Genomic DNA, 27,338 nt, shown 5'->3' with positions numbered 1-27,338 from the left:
TTCTTCTGACTTCTGTGTTTACTCATCCCATTCTTTGTATTGAGGTTCGTGCGTGCCAGGTGTCGTGCTGTTCTAGCTCACTATTTCCGAGTGTACGGGAGAACCGATACGCCGGCGGATACCCGTGCTTCGTCCACCTGTGAGATTGGAAAACCGGGGAATTGTGATTTCTTTTGGTGGCTTGATTGTAAATTGGCAAAGATTAAAATGAAACTCATCCATTCTCCATCATATATCTCGCCACTTTATTTTTACGCAAATCACACAGCAGCCATTTAAAGGTGTTCAGGTGTTTGTGTAGCTAGCCAGAATTTACTTTATTTCATGGAAAAAAACAACTGCTGTGTACAATAAATCGCCATTTGTTGGTCTAGTAATGTAAGCAATGTCTTTTTATTTTTTTTTACACAATATTAATTTAATCTGAAACTAAATAATAAGGGGAAATGGCTGTTCAAGCTTGCAAAAATGTATAATTATTTATAAACTTTTTTTTTTAATATGTGAATTTAAATTTAATTCACATATATAATTTATGTAATTTTCACTCTCAAATATTTGCAGTAACCTCAAAAAGCTTTATATGCCACAATATTAGTTTATTTCACATTTTATTTTGCTTATTTTATTTTAGTAAAAATTACTTGTTTACTTTTTTTAATGCGAGTCAAATTTATATTTACTTCACATAATTTATGTAACTTTCACTATAAAATTATTTTATTTATAAATGTTATTTTTAATATTTTTATTTGATTTTAAATTATTTACTTTGTGTTTTGTTTTATTGCTGGCAAGTACAATTCGGATTTATATTTAATTCACATAATTTATGCAACTTTCACTATAAAAATATTTTATTTATACATTTTTTTAAATATTTTTATTTGATTTTAAATGGTTTACTTTTTATTTTATTGCTGGCCACTACAAGTCAGATTTATGTTTAATTCACATATAATTTAAGCAATTTTCGCTCAAAAATATTTGCAGTAACCTATTTATTTATTTTTTGCTTATTTTATTTTATTAAAAATGACTTGTTTACTTTTTGGGTTTGTTTGTTTTTTGTTTGGTTTTGTTTAATGCAAGTCAAATTTATATTTAATTCACACAATTTATGTAACTTTTACTATAAAAAGATTTTATGTTATTATTTTATTTTAAATTGTTTACTTTTTGGGTTTGTTTGTATTTTTTGTTTGGTTTGGTTTAATGTGAGTCAAATTTATATTTAATTCACACAATTTATGTAACTTTCACTATAAAAAGATTTTATTTTATTATTTTAAATATTTTATTTTAAATTGTTTACTTTTTGGGTTTGTTTTTGTATTTTTGCCTGTTTTGTTTAATTTAAAGTTCACATATAATTTATGTAACTCACTATAAAATATTTTATTTATAAATGTTATTTTTAATATTTTTATTTGATTTTAAATTGTTTACTTTTTATTTTATTGCTGGCCAGTACAATTCAGATTTAGATTTAATTCACATATAATTTATGCAATTTTCGCTCAAAAATATTTGCAGTAGCTTCAATTTTTTTCTTTTTTTGCTTATTTTATTTCATTTTATTAAAAATGTCCTGTTTACTTTTTGGGTTTGTTTGTATGTTTGGTTTGGTTTGGTTTAATGCAAGTCAAATTTACATTTAATTCACACATAATTTATGTAACTTTCACTATAAAAAGATTTTATTATTTTAAATATTATTATTTTATTTTAAATTGTTTACTTTTTGGGTTTGTTTTTGTTTTGTTTAATGCGAGTCAAAATTATATATAATCCACACATAATTTATTCAACTTTCACTATAAAAATATTTATTTATGAATGTTATTATTTTCAATATTTTTATTTGATTTTAAATTGTTTACTTTTTGTTTTATTTTATTGCTGGCAAGTACACTTCAGATTTATATTTAATTCACATATATAATTTATGCAATTTTCGCTCAAATATTTGCAGTAACTTCCATTTTTATTTATTTATTTTTTTTGCTTATTTTATTAAAAATGACCTGTTTACTTTTTGGGTTTGTTTGTATGTTTGGTTTGGTTTGGTTTAATGCAAGTCAAATTTATATTTAATTCACACATAATTTATGTAACTTTCACTATAAAAAGATTTTATTATTTTAAATATTATTATTTTATTTTAAATTGTTTACTTTTTGGGTTTGTTTTTGTATTTTTGTTTTGTTTAATGCGAGTTAAATTTATATTTAATTCACATATAATTTATGTAACTTTCACTATAAAAAGATTTTATTTACAAATGTTTTTATTTTTAATATTTAATTTTAAATAGTTTTTATTTCTGGCAAGTACAAGTCATTATATTTATATTTAATTCACATATATAATTTATGTAATTTGTGCTGAAAAATATTTGCAGTAACCTCAAAATGCCTAATATGCCACAATATGAGTTTATCATTTTACATAATTTATTTTGCTTATTTTATTTGATTAAAAATGACTTGTTTACTTTTATTAAATTCGAGTCAAATTTATATTTAATTCACACATAATTTATGTAACTTTTCACTATATTTTTTTTTTGTTATAAATGTTATTTTTAATATTTTATTTGATTTTAAATTGTTTACTTTTTGGTTTTGTTTTATTGCTAGCAAGTACAAGTCAGATTTATATTTATTTCACACATGTAATTTATATAATTTTTGCTTAAATATATTTGCAGTTACCTCAAAATGTCGAATTGCCAAAATATTAGTTTGTCATTTCACAAATGTTATTTTATTTTTTAATTTACATTCAAAAAATTTACTTGTTTACTTTTTGGGTTTATTTATTTATTTATTTATTTATTTTTTTTTGTGTGTGTGCGTTTCAAATTTATATTTAATTCACACAATTTATGTAACATTTACTATAACATATGCCACAATATTAGTTTATCTTTTTACATATTTTATTTTATTTTGCTAATTTATTTCGCTTATTTTATTTTATTAAAAATTACTTGTTTACTTTATTGCTTTGTTTTTGTTGTTGTTGTTTTTTGTTTAATCGAGTCAGATTTATATTTAATTCACATATAATTAATTTATATTAACTTTCACTATAAAAAATTAAGTTATAAATGTTATTTTTAATATTTGTTTATTTGTTTACCTTTTTGTTTTTGTTTTATTGCTAGCAAGTACAAGTCAGATTTATATTTAATTCACATATATAATTTGTCATTTTCACTCAAAATATTTGCAGTAACTTAAAAATACGAAATATTGGCTTACTGTGTGTTTTGTTTGGTATTGTTTTATTTTTGTTGATTTGTTTGTGTTTTGTTTAGTGTTTGCAAGTATAAATGGAATTGATATTACATTATATAATATACATATATAATTTGTAATTTTTCAATCAAAAATATTTGCAGTACCATCAAAGTACGGAATGTATATGTACCGAAAAAAATAATTTTATTCCACAAAAATAAGTTGGTCATGTGATCTCAACATGCAACACGGTGGCCCCCTTGAGGAGACCCCCTCTGTGTACAATAAATCGCAATTTATTGCTGTAGTAAGGTAAGCACTGTCTTTTTAAAAACATTTTACACAAATATTAATTTAATCTGAAACTAAATAATGAGGGGAAATTCTTTAAAACTTGCAGAAATGTATTATTACATATTTATAAACTGTTTAGTTGTATCGTTCTATAAGAGAGAAGCCTGAAGAAAAAAAAAATCAAAACACATATTATGCTCTATAAATACTTACACTGAAAAAGGACATGAACTTCATCAGGTCATTCGATAGTGTGCTAGAAAATCGTGAGAAGTCAGATATTCTGATCCCGGATGTGCGGATGACAAAATAAAAGACCGTTTGGTCTTGGGTCATCTTAAAATAGCGTTTCTATTTTTGTCTCATCAGGTAAAAAAAGTCACCGAGCCATACTGAGAAAGCTGTTCAATATTCTCATTAAAAAAAAAATATTGGTGAAAAGTGATTACAATCAATATAAAGCTCGCTGAATGTAAGCGTTATGACAAAATCGACTAAATACATTCCAGTCAGCAGGCAGTCGTTCCCTCGAGGACTTTTATTATGTAACACCTGCACTGCTCTACAGCTGAACGTGAGTCATTTCCTGTGGCTGTTGTCGCTTATTGCTGCTGTCAGGACGGAAGAGTGGTTGCAGGTATGACTGTGTCCCTTCACTTTACCTTACCTCTGTTATGACACTTGTCACAATTTTTACCCTAAAAGTATGTGAACCTCACTATGTAGTCGACGCTGAGTCAAAAATCAAGTATAAACAGCGGTAAGGGACTCAAAGCTAACCTAGAAAGCTAATTCTTGCCGGTTCATCACCCACATGGACTGTTTGAAATTAATATAACCTGTAAATGGGGTCTGAAAATGGTCTTTTGTTTATTTAAAATAATTATTAAGTCCAACAAGTGTTAACTATTAAACGTTATAACCCCAGTTAATCAGTTGGTTAATCTTGTGGTATGAAGTTATAGCTTAGTTAGGTTAGCTTAAGTGCTAGTTAAAGGTCCTAGTACAGCCTATAGGTGATCAGAGTCCTGTGAAGGAAATAAATGAATATACTAGTACTAGAATATGTTGTGTCCCTCTTTTATTTTTTTTAATAAACGATTTTCTTTATTAATTCACTCAAGGTATTCTTAAAAGGACAAACCACCCTCAGCGCTTTCAAATTTGGTTTGCTTTGTTTGTCTGCCTTCAGCAAATGAACCAAGAGCTCAGTAATGTGTAATGAGTAATGTTTTCACTGCTGCCATTACAAAGTTTGTTTTCTGTGTGCAGGTGTCTGAACTGTAAACAGTAGTGGGAGATGGCTGCAAATGGAGCAGAATGTGAACAGCCACAGAAGAGACTAGGACCTAAAGACAAGCAGAATGGCAGTTCTACAGGTTTGTTAAGCTGATTCAATCAATTACCTACTGGCAGCCACCGTGTAACTCTCAGCTGAGCTGATCAAGGGTCAGGGCTAGAGATAAAACGTCCTGTGGAGATAAACGGACATGCTCTATCACTAATAGATTGATTTATCATCGTTGATCTTAAGGGAACAGTTCATCCAAAAATTTAAATTTGATGAATGTTTACTCACCCTCTGGCTATCCAAGATGTAGATGAGTTTGTTTCTTCATCAGAACAGGTTTGGAGAAATGTAGAGATGCCATTTGCTCACCAATGGATCCTCTGCATGTTGTTTTAAAGCTTGTGAATTGTACCAACAGATTCATCTCTGAGAGAGAGAAAGCAGCAGGACAGAGAAGAGCGTCTCTCTTTAGTGCTGTGGAAGAGGCCTGTTACCACACTACAGTATTTCTTCATAGAAACCCTCGTTACCCTGAAAGAATGGACGTGGAAGTAAGCGATCAAATGTTTATTGTACACTCATAATTTAATTCTTAAGTGTCTTTTATATATAGTTTATGGGAAGTGGTGAAAATGAATTCCTATCAATGCCCAAAAATTTAATATTTTTATCATTTATTCACGATCTTTCAGGATTTTGAAAGAAATTAATACTTTTATTTAGCATGAATGCATTAAATTGATCAAAATGACTTTAAAGATATTTATAACGTCACAAAAGATTTATGTTTTTAAAAAAACACTGTTCTTTTAAATATTCTATTCATCAAAGAATCCTGAAAAAAAAATCGTTTAAGAGTTTCCATAAAAATATGAAGCGGCACTGTTTTCAACACTGATATTATAATAATAATAATAATGATAATAATAATAATAATGAATCTTTTTTGAGCATTAAATCGACATATTAGAATGATTTCTGAAGGATCATGCAACACTGAAGACTGGAGTAATGATGCTGAAAATTCAGTTTTGTGTAACAGAAATAAATTACATTTTAAAAATATGTTGAAATTATTTTAAACTGCAATAACATAAAATTATAAAATCACTGTTATTACTGTATTTTTGCTCTAATATTTGCATCATTGATAAGCACAAGAGACTTAATTTAATACAATAATTGCAAAAATTAATAATTAATTTAATAAAATAATTATAAATATTATATATAATAATAATAATAATATATTTTATTTTATTTTTTTATTTTTTTTCAATAATAAAAATCATCTGACTCCAAACCTTTGAACTGTAGGGCTAACTGGGATTATTTGAATTCACTTATTGTCATAGTTATAAAAAAATCCACCTTTTAGTAATGTAATCAAACCTGCTTTTAATAGTACAGATCAGTATACAGTGGCTAGTTATTTATTTATTTATTTTACAGGCTTTGGCAGAGAAGAGGTGTGGTATTTTTGGCCATAGTCCTTTTTTCACTTTTCTCACTGGCTTACTCAATAGAAGGATCACATCAACAGGTAAGCTTAAGGGCTTTTTTAGTATTAACCTACGACTCTTATCTCCATTTTGTTGCCAGAATTATTGTATTATTAATGTATTGAATCATTTTAAATTTTTTTTAAAGGGAAAGTTCACCCAAAAATGACAATTACCACGTGATTTACTCCCCCTCAAGCTGTCATAGGTGTATATGACTTTTTTTCTTTCAGAAAAATGCAGTCAGAGTTATATTAAAAATGTCCTGGCTCTTCCAATGTAATCCATCAATCATAAAAAGTACTCCACACGTCTCCAGGGGGTTAATAAAGGCCTTCTGAAGCGAATCAATGCGTTTGTGTTTTTTTTTTTTTTTTACACAAACACATTGATTCATATTAGATGGACTTTATTAACCCCCTGGAGCTGTGTGGAGTACTTTTTATGATGGATGGATGCACTTTATTTGATTTCAAAATCTCAACACCCATTCACTGCTATTATAAAGCTTGGAAGAGCCACTCCGACTTAGGGCTGGACAATATATCGAACGATATTGTGAGGCGCGTTTAGTCAATGAAGCCGGTGCTTTGATTAGTAGTAATACACAGAAACGTATATCTCTGACAAGCTGCGCCATATCGAGCTTAATATCGAATGCGATATTGAGCACGATATGGCGTAGCTTGTCAGAGATTTACGTCTCTGTGTATTAATTGCCGCTCCAGTGGAACCTGAGCGGGAACGCACGTGATGGAGATTTACTACTAATCAAAGCACCGGCTTCATTGACTAAACGTGCCTCACAATATCGTTCGATATATTGTCCAGCCCTACTCCGACTGTGTTTGTTTGAAAGAAGAAAGTCATATACACCCAGGATGGCTTGAGGGTGAGTAAATCATGGAGTAATTTTCATTTTGGGGTAAACTATCCCTTTAAGGTTAGTTTCTTTCTGAAGCTTTTGTAAGGTAATCATATAGTATGTTTTTTTTTAATCACATGCTCTCAAAAGAAAAAGAAATTCAAAAGAAATTACTGCGCTGAAGCGTCTTGTTTTCTTAATAAACTTGCAGTGTTTGTGTTGTTTATAGTATGTACAGTACCTGGAGAAGAAGTTCCTGTGGTGCGCCTACTGGGTAGGCCTGGGTATTTTGTCTTCAGTCGGTCTTGGCACTGGACTGCACACTTTCCTTCTCTACCTGGTGAGAATTTATATACTTTATATGTGTGCCAAAAGTTTGAAGTTCAACTTTTAGGAGTCTATTAAAATGACCTCAATGGTTACAAACATAGTCTGAAAGACATCTCATTAAGGTCTTTACATACAGTACAGACAGGTATTCCCCTAAATTAACTGTCAGGGGCCCAGTGGAGCCATCTGTCAAAAAGGAAGTGTATGTGCACTCAATGTTCCACTGAAGTATATTAATAGTGTGACAGTGAGAGCATGTGCCCCTTTGCTTCTCTGCAGCAGATCTCGTAATCAGACACTTTCACCAGTTTCCACTGACTCAGATTGAGCTGCGAGACAGTAGTTGAGAGTGTCCACTTCCACTGGTTGTGGTGAAAGTCACTCCCCTCCTTTGTCACCAGAGAACTCTAGTACGTTGTGCTCTGGTTTGTTTTCCATGGGCGGCATTGTGAAAGAACGGGATGTGAAAGTGCAAATACGCACAATGTTTCACCACCAGACTTTTGCACAAAGATGACCGTTTTTTCACATGTCAAGCTCTATTTTTGTCTTTTTGGCAATGTAACATAACTTTGGATAGAACAAATATACACCTTAAGGGATAGTTCAAAATTGATGACTTGTGACTTGACTTGACATAATCAAAGAAGACTTGCAACTTGACTTAGACTTTGACAGCAATGAGTTCTGATAAATATAGGCTGGTTACTGAAGCGTATGATCACACTGGAATGATTAGTGCAGCTTTTAACACTGAGCCAGAGAGGGACTAGCTACGTGAACGCTTGTATTGTTTTTATCCACATAACATTGAGGATATTTAATGTTTTGTACATTTAAATTACACATAATCACTATAAACCACTTATAATAATAAGAAACACTGATGTATTTTGAAACAGCAGTAGCCTAATAATTACCTAAACCTTTCAAACATAATTAAATTTTTTTTATACATCAAACATGTGAAATATGTAGCCTACATATACAGTTTACTCTATTCTTCCTGTTTACCAGTCACTCATTTTCTTGTCTTTCAAGAAATGGATGAATTCACGATAAATTAATGTCTGTATTACGTCTTAGCAAGTTATTAAATATTTGACTCAACTGATTTATTAAAATCACTGAATTCTTAACAAATTAAATAGTGGACCTAAAATAAATTATTCATTCAATATATTTGCTCACAAACAATGGTTAATTCCTCAATGAAACACCACTAATTATAATAGCCTATCTTTTATAATTATACCTACTATAGACTATTATTGACTTTAAATTTACTGTACTAATTAATACAGAGAGACTAATTTGGGCAGACAGCACATATTACTTGTTTTGGACTTGAAGCTTAAAGTTGTGGACTTGCAACTCGACTTGGACTTGCCCATCTTGACTTGGGACTTGACTTAGGACTTGTCTGTCTTGACTCTGGACTTGACTCGAGACTTGAATGCAAAGACTCCACTTACTTGTGATTTGCAAAACAATGACTTGGTCCCATCTCTGCCCAGCACTGCGTAAATATCGGACAGAACACATGCTGGATTGTTTTTTTTTTTAAAGTCAACTATTGTTTAAAAGTTATTATATTGCTGGCTTAAAATGGTCTGGAAAACGCTTAAAAGTAGCATTTTAATGTAAGTGTATTCAACCATTTTCTGTGATCACTTTTCACCGAAATAGTGCTAATTCTCGTGCTGGAAATATAAGCCGGTGATGGGCTGCTGTTCGTTGGGGGAAATTCAAACCTGAGACCTCCTCATTGTGTTTCACTCGTAGCTGAAAGATGCCATGAATGACTCTATAACATGCCCATTAAATGTAGTATTATAGCGAATAAAATCCAATTTATGTTATGCAAGGTGAAAGGCATTTCCATCATGTGAAATCATGCGATCACTGCTGATGCAGCTGACTGACATCTCGTCCTTGTATGTTGCAGTGTGTAAAATAATATAATTTAGAGCACAGTAAAGACTTTAGAAATTAAATGAAATGATTACAAACTTTAGTTTTCCTGAAGAGGTCCACAGCAGCGCTAGGAACCACTCTCTCCTGTAGAGGACGCAAAAAGCCCGTGCTCTGTAACTCGGGTTGTTGGTTCATTGGAGACAGGCTCAACCCAGCGGTTGGGTAGAAAATAACAACCAAATATTTATTAAACCCATTAAAAATTACCCAGCAGTTTGGTTACAGAAAAACTACCCAGCACCTGGGTAAAAGTATTTAAAATAACCAAATAAAATGACCCAACAGGCTGAACCCAACATTCGGGTTAAAACAAACAACCCAGCATATTTTGGAGTACAGAAAAACTATTTAACACCTGTGTAAAAATATTGAAAACAACCTAATAAAATGACCCAACAAGCTGAACCCAGCAAATTTTAGAGTGCAAAAAAACTACTCAGCACCTGGGTAAAAAATATTAAAAATAACCCAACAAGCTGAACCCAGCATTTAGGTTAAAACAAACAACCCAGCATATTTTGTCGTACAGAAAAACTACCCAGCACCTGGGTAAAAAATATTAAAAATAACCCAATAAAATGACCCAACAGGCTGAACCCAACATTTGGGTTAAAACAAACAACCCAGCATATTTTAGAGTGCAGAAAAACTACTCAGCACCTGGGTAAAAAATATTAAAAATAACCTAATAAAATGACCCAACAGGCTGAACCCAACATTCGGGTTAAAACAAACAACCCAGCAAATTTTAGAGTGCAAAAAAACTACTCAGCACCTGGGTAAAAAATATTAAAAATAACCCAACAAGCTGAACCCAGCATTTAGGTTAAAACAAACAACCCAGCATATTTTGGAGTACAGAAAAACTACCCAGCACCTGGGTAAAAAATATTAAAAATAACCCAATAAAATGACCCAACAGTCTGAACCCAACATTCCGGTTAAAACAAACAACCCAGCATATTTTAGAGTGCAGAAAAACTATTTAACACCTGTGTAAAAATATTGAAAACAACCTAATAAAATGACCCAACAAGCTGAACCCAGCCTATTTTAGAGAGCGGAAAACTACTCAGCACCTGGGTAAAAAATATTAAAAATAACCCAACAAGCTGAACCCAGCATTTAGGTTAAAACAAACAATCCAACATATTTTGGAGTACAGAAAAAATACCCAGCACCTGGGTAAAAATGTTAAAAACAACCCAATAAAATGACCCAGCATTTTCTAGAGTGCAGAAGAACTACCCAGCACCTGGGTAAAAAAATATTAAAAAGAACATTCGAAATGCTGTGACTCTCACTTTTGATCAATTCACGCATCCTCGCTGAATAAAACTTAATTTTTTTCAAAAAATAAAAAATAAAAATGGGTCCTTGGCATCAAAAGCCCAGTTTTAAAGCATTAAAATAAGGAAACGCCTAATATTAAGAAAACCTGCCTGTCCAAACTAGCAGGTTCTCATGATCTGCATTTAATAATTGAGTTTGGGAAGTGGCTTGTGTCAGGTTTCAGTGCCTGGGAAATAAACTCAATTGCAATGAGTAACCAGATAAAACAGTCGCTGTATTAGGCTGTTTGCTGTGACACCGTCATGAGCTCATTCCTCTGAAAGTGACTAAAAAGTGGTCCTGACTGGCTGACGTCATCTCCGCCTGTAAGAATAATTTCAATATTTAGACTGGGTTTAGGTTTAATGCTTTTTAGTGCAGGTTTTAAATATCTTGTTGCTTTATGGTCATAATAAACTTTTGTTTGAAGTGAGAAAATAAAGGTTTCCGTATGGCATCTATGTATTTTCTTTTGAATTAAGGTTGAATTGGATAGAGCTGTTCACTAAATGGTACCACCTGAGTCATTCTTGCCTCCTTTGGTTGTGCAAGGTTAATCAGAGGTTAAAAATGCTAGACATGGTATATGGTCCAGTCTCCTCTCCCACATATAATCTCCCACGGACTGACCGATCGTGGGAACGAATGACATCAATGTCTGTTTTCACTTAGCAAATGAATTGTCATTTAGTAGGTGTTGTGGTTTTTCCATCGCGCTGCATTGAGGTCACAAGCTTTTTGCCATTGCATTTACCCACAAGTGTTTTTGCGGTACGTTTGCGTACTTGGTCAACGAACAAATGTTTATATTACTTGTGAGGTACTAGTCTTAGAAATGTATCATGCTGTGCATGTGACAGCGCTCATGGAAAAGAAATGTTCGTGCTCACGTGAAGTATTATTTCAGTCTGTAAACATGCGATTGCATCATTTTCTCCAGGGTCCACACATAGCTTCTGTCACCCTGGCTGCATATGAATGTGGCTCTGTGAATTTCCCCGAGCCGCCCTACCCAGCCCAGATCATGTGTCCGGAGGAGGAGGCCCTGCAGGAGAGCATCTCGCTATGGACCATCATGTCGAAGGTTCGGCTGGAGGCCTGCATGTGGGTGAGTGTTTTCACAGTGCAGTCTTTCCCCATGAAGTACTCTAAAGTTGGTCACTTTAAGGCACTCTGGAAAGTCAAAACTCAGTCTTGCCAAGTGTAAAAAGCAGTCACACTAGATTTTGTTGACATATTTCAGACTCTGCAACAAGTACAAAGTCACCCCCTTTGCTTTAAAGAAAAAATCAATAAAATCAATCAATCAATAAATAAATAAATGCATAAATATCTGTGTGTGTGTGTTTGTGTGTAAGTTAAATGTGTATCAAAATTCTTGTATTATTTTATAATTATAGCAAAATATATTGCACATCTTTGTAATATAATGCAATTGTTTATACTTAATAAGAATGGATGTTTCATCATTTTAAAATGTAAATATTATAATAAGTTATATTTTTGTGTGTATAATTTGTATGTAATTTTATATTTTTTAATTTAAATATATTATAAGAGTGTTGTTTATTTTAAAATGTTTAAATATGTTTACATGTGTGTGTGTATATATAACAATAATGTAAAGGTGTATATTATAAATAATTGATTTACAATACAAGGGTGTAATGTTAATAATTTGATAAATTTTACATATAGAAATATTGTATTTATGATAGAAATATATAAATATGTAATTGTAATTAAGAGTATATAGAAATCATGTTATAAGGGAAAAAAGTATTATTATTATTATTATTATTATTATTTAGTAGTAGTAATAATAATAATAATGTAAATAAAGCAAGTGTGTATATATATCATAAATTAAAATAAAATAAAAATAATATGTTCTAAAAATGCATTGCAATGGCTTTTTAATAAAAAATAAATAATAAAATGTATAATTTTAGATATCTTTATTTATCAAATAATTTTGTTAACATGCTAAAAATGCATTGTAATGACTTTCATAAATAAATAATAATGATAATCATAATTACTACTAATATTATGAAAATGTACAAAATATATTAATATTGCTATATTAAGTAAATAAATGATGATTAAATTAATTTATTAAATGTATTGATAAATTATTATTATTATTTATTATTATTATTATTATGATACAAATTTTAAGAATATATTACTTATTATTCTTCTTATTATTATTATTATTATTATTATAATAAATACAATATATCATTTTAGATATAGCTTTATTAAATAATTTTGGTAACATACTAAAAATGCATTGTAATGGATTTTTCATAAATTATAATTATTATTGTTATTACTACTATTATACAAGTGTATACAATATATTATTGCTTTATTATTATTATTATTATTAAATAATAAATAAAGATATCTAAAATGATATATTTTAATTATTAAATAACTTAACATGATAAAATGCAATGCAATGGCTTTTTATAAACATTACTATTATAAATGTATAATTTTACATATCTAATTATTTACTAAATAATCTTAATATATGCTAAAAATGCTTGGCACTGACTTTAATAAATAAATAAATGTATATTATTATTTGTATTATTATTATTACTACTACTATTGTACTTTATAAACAATATATATATATAATATTAATATTACTATATTATTATTAATATTATAAAAATATATATATACTTTTAAATATATCTGTAATTATTAAATTTTGTTAACATATGCTAATAATGCGCTGCAATGGCTTTTAATTTAATTTTTATTTTATTTTAGGTCTATCCCTAGAATGTATATAATTTTTAGATATATCCCTAATTATTTATTCAATAGTTTTGTTGACATAAATTAAAAAGCCGTTGCAATGTATTTTTAGTAGAACTTTAAAATTAAGTGTAAAAGTTGAAAATGAACTTTTGAAATTTTCTAAGCAAATCCTCTGTTTGATTATCATAAGTCATTTTGTCCTGTTTTGATCCTTTGCTATGATGAATATCTTTTGCCAAATAAATTTGTATTTCAAACCTGAATTATGAAAAGCTGTAAAAGTCTTTTGCCTGTGTTCTCAAAATCCTAGTGTGAACTTAATAATGCTTTGTCTGTGAAGACTTGCAAAGCTCTGAAGCTGTTGTTTACCATGAATCACACGTTGTCCGTCTTACGCTCATCATTTGTGACTATGTTTGCAGGGTGCGGGCACGGCTATTGGAGAGCTGCCTCCTTACTTCATGGCACGGGCGGCTCGGCTGTCTGGAGCAGATCCTGATGATGAAGATTACGAGGAATTTGAGGAGATGCTGGAGCAGGCACAGAGTGCACAGGTCTGCATCTCATCTCATTCTGCACCCACATGTTCGAACCTTCACCTTCATACAGGAAACAGTTCCCTTTTGATCATCATCAGGAGCTCCGGTATATGTTCAAAGCTTAACTAGCCATTTCCTTTCAGCGGTTATGCCTTTATGAAGCTGACAGTGATGCCCCCCCATGATGCAGCAGATACTGTATCCTGTTAGTGGGAGGTGCCCCAGAGTCGTATTCCCATGAGCCCTCGCTATTGTGGTTCACTTATGCGGGTCACATGATTTCTTGAAAGGGCTCTCCCCTGACTTCCAGTAAACTCTTTGAGCAGCGGGTGACTCAGAAGCAGAGCTTCCCTTTAATCACGACCTCTTAGTGTCTAAGTGGACCCCACATGGTCTGCGCCTTCACACAAAGACTTTTAATTGGAGTGCTTTAATATGGTGCCTTGCACCTCAGAGTTTAGTGATTAAACAGCCAAATTTCACCCCTTTTTTTTGCACAATTGCACACAAAAGTAATTCTTTTAAATACTAATTTTATTTGTTTAAATATTGTAGATTAACTTAAAGTTTACTTCACAAATTGTTCTATTAAAACACTATACAGTGAATTAAAGTATACAAGTAGTTCCTAATTTAATATTTTATATCATTATATCATAGTCTATTTGCTAGCACTAGTTTTTTTTAATGCAATAATTATGCCTTGTAATGCACTTAATAATGCATTGTATGGTCTCATGAATAATCATCAGCACAGTTATAATACAATATAATACTTATCTATTCATTGAACACACTTTTAGAAAGTATAATGCATTAAGACAAATAAGAAACAACCAGTATTAGAATCTGCAAATATTATAATGCATTTTAAGTTATAATTATTTATAAAAAAAGATAGAAAGAAGAAAGAAACTTTCTCTGATTGATCTTACAATATATCAGTGCCTTTTTGTCTTTAGATGCACACAGTAATGTTTTTTTTCTATGGCATGTTTGTAAAAATTTTGAACAATGGCCTAATCTTGGCTTAGTCTAAGCCCTGTCTGTGCAACTGGGCCTGTAACATACATTATGAATAATTTTATAATGCATCATACATAAAAGCATTACGTAAATTGTTCCTGTCTATTTTATATAGCAGTATCAAAATATCATGTAGATTAGTGAATCCTAAGACCAATTGTTCATGTCAAGCCCAAATATCAAGTTTTTTTTAACAAAAATGTTGAAATTGTCAATTTTTTACAGGATTTTGCATCTAGAGGCAAGCTTGCAGTGCAAAACATGGTGCAGAAAGTGGGATTTTTTGGAATTCTAGCTTGTGCCTCTGTAAGTAACTTTCTGTTGCATGTTTATTCCTTTTAGCTCACCTTTCTGATTTTGTATCTTGCAATTCTGAGATGTTAATGTAGAAATGTGATATATATACAGGTGCATCTCAATAAATTAGAATATCGTGGAAAAGTTCATTTATTTCAGTAATTCAACTCAAATCGTGAAACTCGTGTATTAAATAAATTCAGTGCACACAGACTGAAGTAGTTTAAGTCATTGATTCTTTTAATTGTGAATCTCAACAAATTAGAATACTTCATAAGACAAAGAAAAAAGGGGAAAAAAAGTGAATTGTTGGCCTTCTCTAAAGTATGTTCATTTACTGTATATGTACTCAATACTTGGTAGGGGCTCCATTTGCTTTAATTATTGCCTCAATTCAGTGTGGCATAGAGGTGCTCATCAGTCTGTGGCGCTGCTGAGGTGGTATGGAAGCCCAGGTTTCTTTGACAGTGGCCTTCAGCTCATCTGCATGTTTTGGTCTCTTGTTTCTCATTTTCCTCTTGACAATACCCCATAGATTCTCTCTGGGGTTCAGGTCTGGTGAGTTTGCTGGCCAGTCAAGCACACCAACACCATGATCGTTTAACCAACTTTTGGTGCTTTTGGCAGTGTGGGCAGGTGCTAAATCCTGCTGAAAAATTAAATCAGCATCTTTAAAAAGCTGGTCACCAGAAGGAAACATGAAGTGCTCTGATATTTCTTGGTAAATGGGTGCAGTGACTTTGGTTTTCAAAAAACACAGTGGACCAACACCAGAAGATGACATTGCACCCCAAATCAACACAGACTGGACACTTAACACTGGACTTCAAGCAACTTGGGCTATGAGCTTCTCCACCCTTCCTCCAGACTCTAGGACCTTGGTTTCCAAATAAAATACAAAACTTGCTCTCATCTGAAAAGAAACTTTGGACCACTGGGCAACAGTCCATTTCTTCTTCTCCTTAGCCCAGGTAAGACACCCCTGACGTTGTCTGTGGTTCAGGAGTGGCTAAACAAGAGGAATACGACAACTGTAGCCAAATTCCTTGACACATCTGTGTGTGGTGGCTCTTGATGCCTTGACCCCAGCCTCAGTCCATTCCTTGTCAAGTTTGCTTGACAAGCCTCTCAAGGTTGCGGTTCTCTCGGTTGGTTGTGCATCTTTTTCTTCCACACTTTTTCCTTCCACTCAACGTTCTGTTAACATGCTTGGATACAGCACTCTGTGAACAACCAGCTTCTTTGGCAATGAATGTTTGTGGCTTACCCTCTTTGTAAAGGGTGTCAATGATTGTCTTCTGGACAACTGTCAGATCAGCAGTCTTCCATATGATTGTGTAGCCTAGCGAATCAAACTGAGAGACCATTATGAAGGCTTAGGAAACCTTTGCAGGTGTTTTGAGTTGATTAGCTGATTGGCAAGTCACCATATTCTAATTTGTTGAGAGTGAATTGGTGAGTGTTTAAGGCCAGGACACACCAACCCGACGCCAACCAACTAGCGCCGACGAAAGCCGACCGTCTTGTCGCCTCTAGTCGGCTGCGTCTGCGGGCGTCTGGGCGATTAAACTGAGCTCGAACACACCGAACTGACGAAAGCCGACTGCTAACTAGAAGGTGCTTTCTGCGCATGCATGAGGAGATATACCGTGGCGTACCTGCAGATGGCAGTAGTCTGTATTTTCATTCGAAGAAGAGAACCCGCCGCACGGTTTGCATAGCGTTTTCCGTTATGTCGTACAGCGCTGGCCTGCCTTGGATCAAATTGATCAGCTCGCCTTCAATAGCTTCGTTCCACACAGCCATAGTTGGTTTTGAATTGCGAAATGATGACAGCGAGCCGATTCCCTCTTGTCCTCCGCGCTCTGATTCGGTGTCTGAACAGCCAATCAGAGCGCTCTCTTTCCCAGACGGCCCTGACAAGCCCGACGCCGATTCAACATGTCGAATCGGGCAAACTTTGGCCTACGCGAGCCCGACGAAGCCGACGCGAGCCGACATGCGGAACACACCGAACCGACGCGCTTCACCGACGCCCACCAACTGCCCGACGAGGCCAGACGGCCGATCGTCGGCTTTGTGTGTCCCGGCCTTTAAATGTGAGCCAAATCATCACAATTAAAAGAACCAAAGACTTAAACTATGTCAGTCTGTGTGCAGTCTGTGCACTGAATTTATTTAATACACAAGTTTCACAATTTGAGTTCAACTATTGAAATAAATGAACTTTTCCAAGACATACATTCATTTATTGAGATGCACCTCTATATTATAAACCTAAAATAAGCTGATAAATATAAAATACCTTAAAGGAGCCATTGATGCAGTTGCATTTCATTTTTTTTTTAATAAAATACCTTTATATTTGTTTATTTTATAATTACAGATTTCATATTTAAATGGTTTACAGCAGCTTATACAATGAATGTGTTTGTTTTGAATAAGCGGTTATTGTTCTGTGTTCACTGGATGTAGCATTAAAAATAGTTGATGGTCATGTAATGTAAACTCAGAACAGTTCTTCCATGCATTTTCCAGTATATCAACTTCCAGTGCTTACCACTGCTTATAATGTTTCTCAGATCCCAAATCCATTGTTTGACCTGGCTGGAATCACCTGTGGTCACTTCTTGATTCCATTTTGGACCTTCTTTGGAGCGACTCTCATCGGAAAGGCCATTATTAAGATGCACATTCAGGTAGGTCTACTTACACATTTGTTAAACCCTTCCAAACAGAAGTATTTTGTTTTTTGAGTGAGTCACACCCAACGAGATGATGCCCATAAATCTCAAAGCAAATTTTCTGTTGTCCGTAGCCATTAGATCATCAAAGGCACACCTTTGCATGTACCTCCTCAGAGTGTTTGAATGTTGACTCAGCAGATTCTAGACAGTGGTGCATCTGATGTCTTCAGATCTGCTTATTTCAACCGAATGATCGAATCATGAGCATGAGCGAGTCGGTGATCTCACCGGGTGTCACACGTCTCATCACAGGGTTATTGTCTCACTGTCTCCTAAAGACACTGTCTGCCCCCCACAAAACAAGATCTGCTGCATGCAGCCGCCGCCTTGAGGAACATGCCGTTGATTCATTGTCTGACAATGTTTATCTACTTTTTTCTTCTTTACAGAAACTGTTTGTTATCATAACATTCAGCAAGCACATAGTGGAGCAGATGGTCTCTTTGATTGGGTGAGTAATGCCAACAGCGTGAGGTGAATATGGACACCCTGTGTAAACAATGGTAGACGTTATAGTGAATAAACAAGAACCACATGAATCAAAAACACATGAAATTATAGTAGTTTTGCACATTGTAAAGATGGATTTGTTCACTTTCGGCTTGAGTGGTAATTCATTTAATTATGCACATTTAAAAAAATAATAATTATTTTGTTCAGTAATGATGCATTAAATTGGTCAAAATGACAGTAAACATGTAAAATGTTGTAAAAATATACTCATTTATTAAAAAATCCTGACAAACTAAATATTTTTATTTCTTAAAGAATCTTGAAAAACTATGCATTATAAAAAGCCACACAACTGTTTTTTTTTCATTGATAATAAAATAAAAGAATACATTTGGTGCATTTCTTATTATCAATGAAAAAAATACAATTTGTATTTTTTTTTTTTTTCTTTTCTTTCTTAAATTGATATTTAGAAATGCACCAAATCAGCATATTAGAATGATTTCTGAAGAATCATGTGACACTAAAGACTAGAGTAATGATGCTAAAAAATTCAGTTTTGCATCACAGGAATAAATTACGTTTTAAAATGTTTTCAGATATAAAACAGCTTTTTAAAATTGTAATAATATTTCACAATAAACATCAAGAATCAACCAATATCCTCTCATTTAAAAAATTTTTTCAATGTGAAATAATTATTTACTTTAAAAAAAATGTGCTTATTGTCATTCAATTTATTCGAATGCGCATTTTATTGTATTATATTTGATTCATTGAAATACCAAAATGCACAAAATTATTTTATTAATATAAACAGCTTTTTAAAATGTTAATATATTTTACAATAAGAATACCAATATAATATTTATTTTTTTAATGTAAAATAATTATTTAATTTAAAAAATAATTAGCTTATTGTGATTCAATTTATTTGAATAAATATTTTTTTATTTTATTGATTGATTATTTTGTTTTATTTTATACAATGATAATCAGAAATGTAGCAAATAAGCTTATTTTATTGATAATCAGAAATACACCAAATCAGCACATTTTATTTTGTTCGTTGATAATCAGAAATGTACCAAATCAACTTCTTTTATTGATAATCAGACATGCATCAAATCAGAATATTTTATTTTATTAATCATTATAAATTCACAAAATCAGCTATTTTATTTTTATTTTTTTAATTTTTAATTTTATTCACTGATCATCAGAAATCATTTCTTTTTATTTCATTTTATTTCATTGATAAGCAGAAATGCATCAGCATTTCAGAATGATTTCTGAAGGATCATGTGACACTAAAAATTGAAGTAATAACTGCTAGAAAATTCAGCTTTGCATCACAGGAATAAATAACATTTTAAAATATATTCAAAAATAAAACAGATTTTTAAAATTGTATATTTAATAAATATTTCACAATATAACTGTTTTACTTCATTTTTCATCAAACAAATCCAGCCTTTTTGAGCATAAGAGACTTCTGAACAGTTGTGTACAGATGGAAATAAAGATTAACATGTACATGCACAAAAGGAAACCAAAAAAAGGATCTTGCAGGGTTCATTGAACTCTTTCTTGAACTGTGGGCAGCTTATTTTAATGCATGCATGCATGCAAACCCCTCTCACACAGTCTCACATTCTTACCATTGTTTAGTCTGAATCATCTATAGAATCGCATATATTTTCTGTTCCCCTGCACTGCTATATAGCACATCTGAATAGCTGAATCTGTCCTGGTCACATTTGACTCAAATCAGAACGGAAGAACAACTGATCCTATTTTAAGACCATTAAGATTTTTGTAATAATTGACATTTATACTACCAAAGGGTTTTTGAACAGTAAGATTTTTGTTTTTCAAATAAGTCTCTTCTGCTCACCAAGCCTCTGCGTTTATTTCATTTAAAGTACAGCAAAAACTCTACAATTTTTCTACTGCTTTTTTCAAAATATATTTTAAAATGTAATTTATTCCTGTGGTTTTAAAGCTGGATATTTAGCATCATTACTCTAGTCTTTAGTATCACATGATCCTTCGGAAATCATGCTGATATGCTGATTTGTTGCTAAAGAAACATTTATTTTTATTACAGTAGTCAGCATTTGAAGTGGATCAAAACCTTCATCAATGTTCCTAAAATTGAAACAATACTGTTCTTGTTTTTTTGACAACTTTAAACTTTTTTTGATCCATTTTAAATGTTGACTACTATATTATCAATATTTAAAAACGGTTGAGTGCATTTTTTTTTTTCAAGATTCTTTGAACAGAAAGATCCAAAGATCAGCATTTATCTGAAATAAAAAGCTTTTGTAATATTATACACTATACCATTCAAAAGCTTGGAGTCAGTGAGTGTATATAATTTATTTATATATTGTCAAGTTACGTTATTTTATTCATTAATAATCAGAAATGCACCAAATCAGCTTTATTTTATTTTATTGATAATCAGAAATGCACCAAATCAGCTTTATTTTATTTCATTTTCATTTTTTTTTTTTTACGTTTTATTCACTGCTAATCAGAAACACACCAGATCAGCTTTATTTTATTTTAGTTATTTGATTTTATCAATTAATAATAAAAAATGCACCAAATCAGCTTCATTTTATTTTATATTTTATTTTATTCATTGATCATCAGAAATGCACCAAATCAGCTTTATTTTATTTTATTTATTTTATTTTATTCATTAATAATCAAAAATGCACCAAATCAGCTTCATTTTATTTTATTTTATTTTATTCATTGATCATCAGAAATGCACCAAATCAGCTTTATTTTATTTTATTTTATTTTATTCTATTCATTGATCATCAGAAATGCACCAAATCAGCTTTATTTTATTTCATTTTCTTTTTTTTTTACGTTTTATTCACTGATAATCAGAAACACACCAGATCAGCTTTATTTTATTTTAGTTATTTGATTTTATCAATTAATAATAAAAAATGCACCAAATCAGCTTCATTTTATTTTATATTTTATTTTATTCATTGATCATCAGAAATGCACCAAATCAGCTTTATTTTATTTTATTTATTTTATTCATTAATAATCAAAAATGCACCAAATCAGCTTCATTTTATTTTATTTTATTTTATTCATTGATCATCAGAAATGCACCAAATCAGCTTTATTTTATTTCATTTTCATTTTTTTTTACGTTTTATTCACTGATAATCAGAAACACACCAGATCAGCTTTATTTTATTTTAGTTATTTGATTTTATCAATTAATAATAAAAAATGCACCAAATCAGCTTCATTTTATTTTATATTTTATTTTATTCATTGATCATCAGAAATGCACCAAATCAGCTTTATTTTATTTTATTGATAATCAGAAATGCACCTAATCAGCTTTATTTTATTTTATTTATTTTATTCATTAATAATCAAAAATGCACCAAATCAGCTTCATTTTATTTTATTTTATTTTATTCTATTCATTGATCATCAGAAATGCACCAAATCAGCTTTATTTTATTTCATTTTCTTTTTTTTTACGTTTTATTCACTGCTAATCAGAAACACACCAGATCAGCTTTATTTTATTTTAGTTATTTGATTTTATCAATTAATAATAAAAAATGCACCAAATCAGCTTCATTTTATTTTATATTTTATTTTATTCATTGATCATCAGAAATGCACCAAATCAGCTTTATTTTATTTTATTTATTTTATTTTATTCATTAATAATCAAAAATGCACCAAATCAGCTTCATTTTATTTTATTTTATTTTATTCATTGATCATCAGAAATGCACCAAATCAGCTTTATTTTATTTTATTTTATTTTATTCTATTCATTGATCATCAGAAATGCACCAAATCAGCTTTATTTTATTTCATTTTCTTTTTTTTTTACGTTTTATTCACTGATAATCAGAAACACACCAGATCAGCTTTATTTTATTTTAGTTATTTGATTTTATCAATTAATAATAAAAAATGCACCAAATCAGCTTCATTTTATTTTATATTTTATTTTATTCATTGATCATCAGAAATGCACCAAATCAGCTTTATTTTATTTTATTTATTTTATTCATTAATAATCAAAAATGCACCAAATCAGCTTCATTTTATTTTATTTTATTTTATTCATTGATCATCAGAAATGCACCAAATCAGCTTTATTTTATTTCATTTTCATTTTTTTTTACGTTTTATTCACTGATAATCAGAAACACACCAGATCAGCTTTATTTTATTTTAGTTATTTGATTTTATCAATTAATAATAAAAAATGCACCAAATCAGCTTCATTTTATTTTATATTTTATTTTATTCATTGATCATCAGAAATGCACCAAATCAGCTTTATTTTATTTTATTGATAATCAGAAATGCACCTAATCAGCTTTATTTTATTTTATTTATTTTATTCATTAATAATCAAAAATGCACCAAATCAGCTTCATTTTATTTTATTTTATTTTATTCTATTCATTGATCATCAGAAATGCACCAAATCAGCTTTATTTTATTTCATTTTCTTTTTTTTTACGTTTTATTCACTGATAATCAGAAACACACCAGATCAGCTTTATTTTATTTTAGTTATTTGATTTTATCAATTAATAATAAAAAATGCACCAAATCAGCTTCATTTTATTTTATATTTTATTTTATTCATTGATCATCAGAAATGCACCAAATCAGCTTTATTTTATTTTATTTATTTTATTTTATTCATTAATAATCAAAAATGCACCAAATCAGCTTCATTTTATTTTATTTTATTTTATTCATTGATCATCAGAAATGCACCAAATCAGCTTTATTTTATTTTATTGATAATCAGAAATGCACCAAATCAGCTTTATTTTATTTTATTTATTTTATTCATTAATAATCAAAAATGCACCAAATCAGCTTCATTTTATTTTATTTTATTTTATTCTATTCATTGATCATCAGAAATGCACCAAATCAGCTTTATTTTATTTCATTTTCTTTTTTTTTACGTTTTATTCACTGATAATCAGAAACACACCAGATCAGCTTTATTTTATTTTAGTTATTTGATTTTATCAATTAATAATAAAAAATGCACCAAATCAGCTTCATTTTATTTTATATTTTATTTTATTCATTGATCATCAGAAATGCACCAAATCAGCTTTATTTTATTTTATTTATTTTATTCATTAATAATCAAAAATGCACCAAATCAGCTTCATTTTATTTTATTTTATTTTATTTTATTCATTGATCATCAGAAATGCACCAAATCAGCTTTATTTTATTTTATTGATAATCAGAAATGCACCAAATCAGCTTTATTTTATTTTATTTATTTTATTCATTAATAATCAAAAATGCACCAAATCAGCTTCATTTTATTTTATTTTATTTTATTCTATTCATTGATCATCAGAAATGCACCAAATCAGCTTTATTTTATTTCATTTTCTTTTTTTTTACGTTTTATTCACTGATAATCAGAAACACACCAGATCAGCTTTATTTTATTTTAGTTATTTGATTTTATCAATTAATAATAAAAAATGCACCAAATCAGCTTCATTTTATTTTATATTTTATTTTATTCATTGATCATCAGAAATGCACCAAATCAGCTTTATTTTATTTTATTTATTTTATTTTATTCATTAATAATCAAAAATGCACCAAATCAGCTTCATTTTATTTTATTTTATTTTATTCATTGATCATCAGAAATGCACCAAATCAGCTTTATTTTATTTTATTGATAATCAGAAATGCACCAAATCAGCTTTATTTTATTTTATTTATTTTATTCATTAATAATCAAAAATGCACCAAATCAGCTTCATTTTATTTTATTTTATTTTATTCATTGATCATCAGAAATGCACCAAATCAGCTTTATTTTATTTCATTTTCATTTTTTTTTACGTTTTATTCACTGCTAATCAGAAACACACCAGATCAGCTTTATTTTATTTTAGTTATTTGATTTTATCAATTAATAATAAAAAATGCACCAAATCAGCTTCATTTTATTTTATATTTTATTTTATTCATTGATCATCAGAAATGCACCAAATCAACTTTATTTTATTTTATTTATTTTATTTTATTCATTAATAATCAAAAATGCACCAAATCAGCTTCATTTTATTTTATTTTATTTTATTCATTGATCATCAGAAATGCACCAAATCAGCTTTTTTATTTTATTTTAGTTATTTTATTTTATTCATTATTAATCAGAAATGCACCAAATCAGCTTCATTTTTTTGATTATCAGAAATGCACCAAATCATCTTTTTTATTTTTAGTTATTTTATTCATTATTAATCAGAAATGCACCAAATCAGCATATTTTATTTTATTTTATTTAGTTTTATTTTATTCATTGATAATCAAAAATACACCAAATCAGCATATTTTATTTTATTTTGCTTCATTATATTTTTTATTCATTAATAATCAGAAATGCACCAAATCAGCTTCATTTTATTTTATTTTATTCATTGACAATCAGAAATGCACCAAAACAGCATATTTTATTTTATTTTATTTTTTTTATTCATTGATAATCAAAAATACACCAAATCAGCTTATTTTAATTTGCTTTATTATGTTTTATTTGATTTATTGATAATCAGAAATGCATAGTCATTTAAGCTGCTTTATTTTATTTTATTTTATTTTCATTTTATTTTATTTTTTACATTTCATTCATGGGTGACCAGAAATGCACCAAATCATCTAAATTGATCAAAAGTGATGATAAAGGCATTTATAATGTTACAAAATATTTCTATTTCAGATGCTGTTCTTCTAAACTTTCTATTCAGAAACCTGAAAAAAAAAACAGTTGTTTTCAATATAATAATAATAATCATAATGTTTTTTTGAGCAGCAAATCAGAATATTAGGATGATTTCTGAAGGATCTGCAGTAATGATTAAAACATTTAGCTTTGAAATTACAGAAATAAATAGCATTTTAAAATATATTAAAATAGAAAATGTTTTTTACATAGTCAAAATATTTCAAAATTGTACTGTTTTTGCTGTAGAGGTGAGCAGAAAGCACTTTAAAAAACATTAAAAATCTTACTGTTCAAAAACGTTTGACTCGTAGTGCAAGGCAGAGCTCAAAGGTAAAACCCTGGGGGAGGGAGGATGTGCTTAATTGCCAACAACACTACATTTGCATCATACTGAAGCCACTTATTAGTAAGCCTATGAAATGTTCACCATTTATGGTGATGTGTGTGAGTTGAGCAGGGGATGCAGTCAGAACTGAGATGATGTAGCAGAGTGACTCAAAAGTAGAGATGTGGTCTCCATGTTGTGCAGGCAAAAGCACAAATGAAACTACTATTCATCTTCCAATGAGGCACGACAATTGCAGCTTTATAATCAAGCCACATGGAAAGCACTTCATAATTACCATTTAAGAATGCGGTAAAATGTTTCATCACATGATTTGGCCGAGATCCTTTGAATTTGCTGCGCTGCTCAAACTTGAGGTTGTTAATCATCAGCCTGTTTCAGTTTTCTTGTGGTGAGGTCATGTGACTTCGTATGGTGGTTCCTTTCAATAGTATTTCTGTGCTTTTTGATGTAATAAAGATATGATAATTGCATGTCAAACTGAAGATATGTGGTGCAGAAGTATTCTAATTGATCCGACATGATGGTTTGGGTTTCACTGACATTAACACCCACTCAAAACTGGGCGGTTCTTCTACATTGCAGTGATGACACAATATTGAGTCACTTCCTCATTAATTGCTTTAGAGCAGTTCCTACAGAAGCCTGCCTGATATAAGTGAGGGTTCAGAGTGCTTCTGTCTCATTGTACTGGAGGCTTCACTGAAGGAAGGCTGTTGTGGGGGATCTACTTCTGTAGTTGGACTGCTGGCCGCTTCGGATCCTGGTAAGGCTTTGCTAATCATATCTGTATTTTTTTTGGACAGCGTTATTCCTGGAGTCGGAGCATCTTTTCAGAAACCTTTTAGGCAGTACTTGGAGGCCCAGAGAGCCAAGCTTCACAACCCAGCGGGCGATGGAGCAGCAGCAGTAAGGATTAGCCAATGTTCTCTCATTTTATTTCGTTACATTTTTAAATTCATTTTAATTTAACAAAATTAATAAATGTACTATTATCATTCAATTTATTTCTGACATTTTATCATAGTTTTAACATGGACTAGAACCACAGAAACTTTTTTCTTCATTCTAAAAATCTTAAAGACGAATTTAATTGGGCCCTATATTTCTTATATAATTCTATAAAACAATTTTACAGATTTTTTTAAAATAATTGTTAATAATGATGTTTCTTTTAAAAATGTAAAGTAATTCGACTTGGTCCAGAAATCTACATTAAATAATTCAGATTTTTTTTAATGTTGTTTTTTTTTTTTTTTTTTTTTTTTTTTTTTTTTTTAAATATGATCTTACTTAATTCTGAATATATGAAAGACAAATTGAAAATGGCCCAAAAATCTATCTCTCTATATAAATCTATATAAGTAATTTTAATTTGGCTCAAAAATATTTAAATAATTGTATAAATCTTGAGTTTTTTTTTTTTTTCAAATAATAATAATTTTTCATAAAAAAATATATGAACAACTAATAATTAAACGAAGTTATTTCTTTTTTTTCTAATGGTGTTT

The 27,338-nt window shown here is 30.2% G+C and overlaps 1 protein-coding gene across 2 annotated transcripts in view; it reads left to right on the top strand.

Moving 5' to 3' along the window:
* The first annotated feature begins 4,127 nt into the window (after positions 1-4,127).
* vmp1 (vacuole membrane protein 1) overlaps positions 4,128-27,338 on the top strand; it is a 25,018-nt gene continuing 1,807 nt past the window's right edge. Inside the window, exons 1-11 of one of the 2 annotated variants that reach the window (XM_073817895.1) lie at positions 4,128-4,179; positions 4,815-4,921; positions 5,252-5,384; positions 6,286-6,376; positions 7,430-7,540; positions 11,780-11,947; positions 14,043-14,174; positions 15,411-15,491; positions 18,065-18,181; positions 18,619-18,680; positions 26,634-26,736. In XM_073817895.1, the coding sequence (XP_073673996.1) occupies positions 4,843-4,921; positions 5,252-5,384; positions 6,286-6,376; positions 7,430-7,540; positions 11,780-11,947; positions 14,043-14,174; positions 15,411-15,491; positions 18,065-18,181; positions 18,619-18,680; positions 26,634-26,736 (1,077 nt within the window). In that variant the 5' untranslated portion in view covers positions 4,128-4,179; positions 4,815-4,842. Of the gene's footprint in view, positions 4,180-4,278; positions 4,303-4,814; positions 4,922-5,251; positions 5,385-6,285; positions 6,377-7,429; positions 7,541-11,779; positions 11,948-14,042; positions 14,175-15,410; positions 15,492-18,064; positions 18,182-18,618; positions 18,681-26,633; positions 26,737-27,338 lie in introns of those variants that run through there. The other variant, XM_073817896.1, reaches the window with a different exon arrangement.

This window comes from Garra rufa, chromosome 14, assembly GCF_049309525.1.
Source record: "Garra rufa chromosome 14, GarRuf1.0, whole genome shotgun sequence".
Classification (NCBI taxonomy): domain Eukaryota; kingdom Metazoa; phylum Chordata; class Actinopteri; order Cypriniformes; family Cyprinidae; genus Garra; species Garra rufa.
This window is presented reverse-complemented; position numbering and strand designations above follow the sequence as displayed.